The 2,912-nt window shown below is 53.8% G+C and overlaps 2 protein-coding genes across 2 annotated transcripts; one reads left to right on the top strand and one right to left on the bottom strand.

Annotated features, from left to right (window-relative positions):
• Window positions 1–372: 372 nt before the first annotated feature.
• PHACADRAFT_266376 (uncharacterized protein) lies at window positions 373–1,984 on the bottom strand. Its single transcript, XM_007402967.1, has 5 exons — window positions 1,648–1,984; window positions 1,557–1,597; window positions 1,371–1,502; window positions 830–1,320; window positions 373–756 (listed from the first exon to the last, which is right to left on the bottom strand). The coding sequence occupies exons 1-5, from the start codon at window positions 1,890–1,892 to the stop codon at window positions 637–639; spliced, it is 1,029 nt and encodes a 342-aa protein (XP_007403029.1). The 5' UTR covers window positions 1,893–1,984; the 3' UTR covers window positions 373–636.
• A 121-nt stretch (window positions 1,985–2,105) lies between these two features.
• On the top strand, window positions 2,106–2,521 carry PHACADRAFT_266375 (uncharacterized protein). Its single transcript, XM_007402966.1, has one exon. It carries the CDS (start codon window positions 2,178–2,180, stop codon window positions 2,508–2,510), a length of 333 nt encoding a protein of 110 aa, XP_007403028.1. The 5' UTR covers window positions 2,106–2,177; the 3' UTR covers window positions 2,511–2,521.
• Window positions 2,522–2,912: the final 391 nt, after the last annotated feature.

Below are 2,912 nucleotides of genomic sequence, written 5' to 3'. Positions count from 1 at the left end.
GGGCGAGGGTGTGACATTTGAGTGTGTCGGGTTGGAGGTATGGGGTATTGGAGGTTGACGTTGAGGCTCAAAGCTCGGCGTGCGGACTCTGAACAATCTAATTGTATACTTGCATATGTAAAGCATCAACACATTCACCTCTCCAGCCCGTTCTGTCGGGTGCAGGGAACTCGTATTTGTATAAGGTTTGCCTAGAGGGACTAGATCTGCATGACGAAACATTCGTCACCCAAAAATAAACTGCGAATGTACCTGTGTCTTGGCGCGATACCCGTTGCGAGTAAGCCCGCGCTTCGGGTGCCTGACAAGTACATAAACAGCGATCTACAATCTCCCGGCTCAGAGCAGCCGACACCTGTCTCGTGCAATATAAGTTGCAAAGGATTACGACAATCCTAGTGAAATTACAATATGTATAACATAGCATGCGTCGTATCGTTCTATCTCCTCCAGCCTAGCAGCGACGCGCTGTCCCGTACGCAGTGTCCACCGTCACGAACGACCCCATCCAACTGATCTCCGCGTGCTGCCATCCTCGACGTGGCTGCGTGTGTCCCGCAGGAGAGCTTTTACGTGCGTGCCGAGGAGCTGTCGCAGCGCGGGTATATGGTATAGTAATGCGCGAGACGACACGATTTAATCGCGGGGGCCGTGGCGGATGAACTTGGGGTCGGGTTCAGTGCCGCCGTTGACACTAGCGGATGCTGGCGGGTCCGCGACGAAGATGTTGTCGCCCTTGATGTTAAGGAATGTGTACTATAAGTTGGTGTGAGATGGGTCGTACAATGCGAACAGTGTAGAACGGGGAATAGGGTCGAGTGTAACATACCTCTGCTAGTTCTGCCCCGCTCGCCCTGTTGTAATTAACATAGACTAGGTTAGGCTCCATCATAACTGGCCGCAGACCAGCTGCTTCCAGCAGTTCCCACCAGCTCAGGAAGTCCGGAAACCTCTTGCCCCAGACGTGAAGCTCTATATGTAGCTGGCCGAAGGGTAGCAGCTTGCCACTGTCCACGTAAGGTTGCACCATAGCCCTGAGCGTGTCAAATTCATAGCCTTCGATATCAATCTTGAGGATGTCAATGAATGTGTGGCCATTCTGCTTCATAACAGTTTCGAGCGTGTGCAAGTTGTTCTCGTCGCTGCGGTCTTCTGGGCCAAGCTGAACTTGCGTTTGGAAATGTGTGCGGTGCTTCTTGGTGAAGGACGCGTGGGAGACTTGACGACCAAAGTCCTTCCGGGAGTGGTCATAGCCCCATATCGTGCAGCCTTCGGTGTTATCCAGCACGGCGGCTTCCCAAGCAGAGTCCCAGTCCATCCCTGAGTGCGTGTCAGCGCTCCGACATAGAGAAAGCGCGTAATAGGCGCACCGAAGGAGTAGATGACACAGTCTGGTTTCTGTGCAACACGAGAGATGCCACAGGTCCATTTTCCGCCGTCTCCGAGGCTACCAATACGCTCAAGTTCGTGGGGGCAGTTGAACGCGGGCGGGAAGAAGTCCCCTGGCGCGGGCGATGAGCGTGTTTTGCTCCGCTGTCACCAGAACGCTCACTTACAGACAGTGTATGCGGGCCATGGATTTTGGTCAGGAGGAAACCTAGATGACGCTGAGCTGGCACACTTGAGCGCGAAAGTCTGCGCACATACATCATAACCTGCGATGGTGAAGGCCCATGTTTCTTGATCATATCCTGCCGTTGCACCACCACTTTCTTGTACGACTTCTCCGCCCTCTCTACTCTCGCAGGCAAGCTTGGGTCGCCAGGGAAGCCAATGACGTTGGCAGTATAATCGTGTGTCGGATACGGCGCGCTCAAATAGAGAAAAGAGCCCACAGCAAGAACAAGGAACAGCACAACATATTTCGGGTGTCGCTGGAGGGAATAAAGCATTACGAGCGGGGCAGCGCTGTCGACAGCTCGGTCGTTGGGGACGTCAGGAGCGTCGGGAGCGTCGTCGTGGAGGTTGTCCTGCAAAGTCTAGCGAGAGTTGCGCGCCTTGGGCGCGAGATCATTCGAGGCGGTTGTATTACTTACCCCATTTTTACCCTCGTTTCAAAGTGTTTTGATAGTAGTCCCTGAAGCGCTACCCCGCATTTCCACGCACCTTGTGCGCAGCATCTTCAGGTGGTCCCATCACCATCCCTGCGTCAGGTTGGACCTCTAGCGCATACCAGCATGTGCGAACACCACCGAGCTCGACCCTCATCGCTGCCCGACTATCCCAGCTTGAACCACGGGACAGGCGCGAAATGGGTCAAGCCGCTCACTCAGAACCGTCTCAACACCTTCGTGGGGGGTCATTTCTCCGATGTGAACCTTTCGTCCATGCTCTTTACTCACCGAGTCGACGACTCCCATCGTGTGAAGCTTGAGGTTTGGAGTGCACCGGGCCTATCGAAGCCGTTGTTTCAAGAGGCTATGAAGCAGAACTTCAAGCCTGCGAAGAAGGGGGACTCGTTTGGACCGTCCTGTAAGCTTTCTCCCGCGTGTTGGTGTCTGAGATGCTGAGCTATGCGCAGGGGTGAGTCTTAGTTACGCTGAGATACTTTGAAGCTCGCTCCTCGCTTCGAAGTTGAATATATGCGCGTAACGCGTTCTCCTTCTGCTGTGATGATCATGTCGCGTCGATAGTTCATCATAGTTCCTTGGACCCTTATAAGCTACTAACACCCTTGCTAGACGAACCACTGGTGGAAGGTTGCGCTTGATATCCCCTCGTACTTCCAGCAATATGAGCGAGTTCAATGTATGTTACATCTCATTCACGCTGGCCTCAGATGGCTCATTATCCACGTTGCAGTCGAGTTCGACCCCGGCTGTGAAGCTATGATTTTCAGCACGGATGGTACGCCCCTCCAAGGCATTACCGGCGGGTTTGGCGGCGACAGACGCGTGGAGCACATTATACCA

Source organism: Phanerochaete carnosa, assembly GCF_000300595.1.
Source record: "Phanerochaete carnosa HHB-10118-sp unplaced genomic scaffold PHACAscaffold_609, whole genome shotgun sequence".
Taxonomy (NCBI): domain Eukaryota; kingdom Fungi; phylum Basidiomycota; class Agaricomycetes; order Polyporales; family Phanerochaetaceae; genus Phanerochaete; species Phanerochaete carnosa.
Note: the sequence above shows the minus strand (reverse complement) of the source record. Positions and strands in the feature narration are given on the sequence as shown.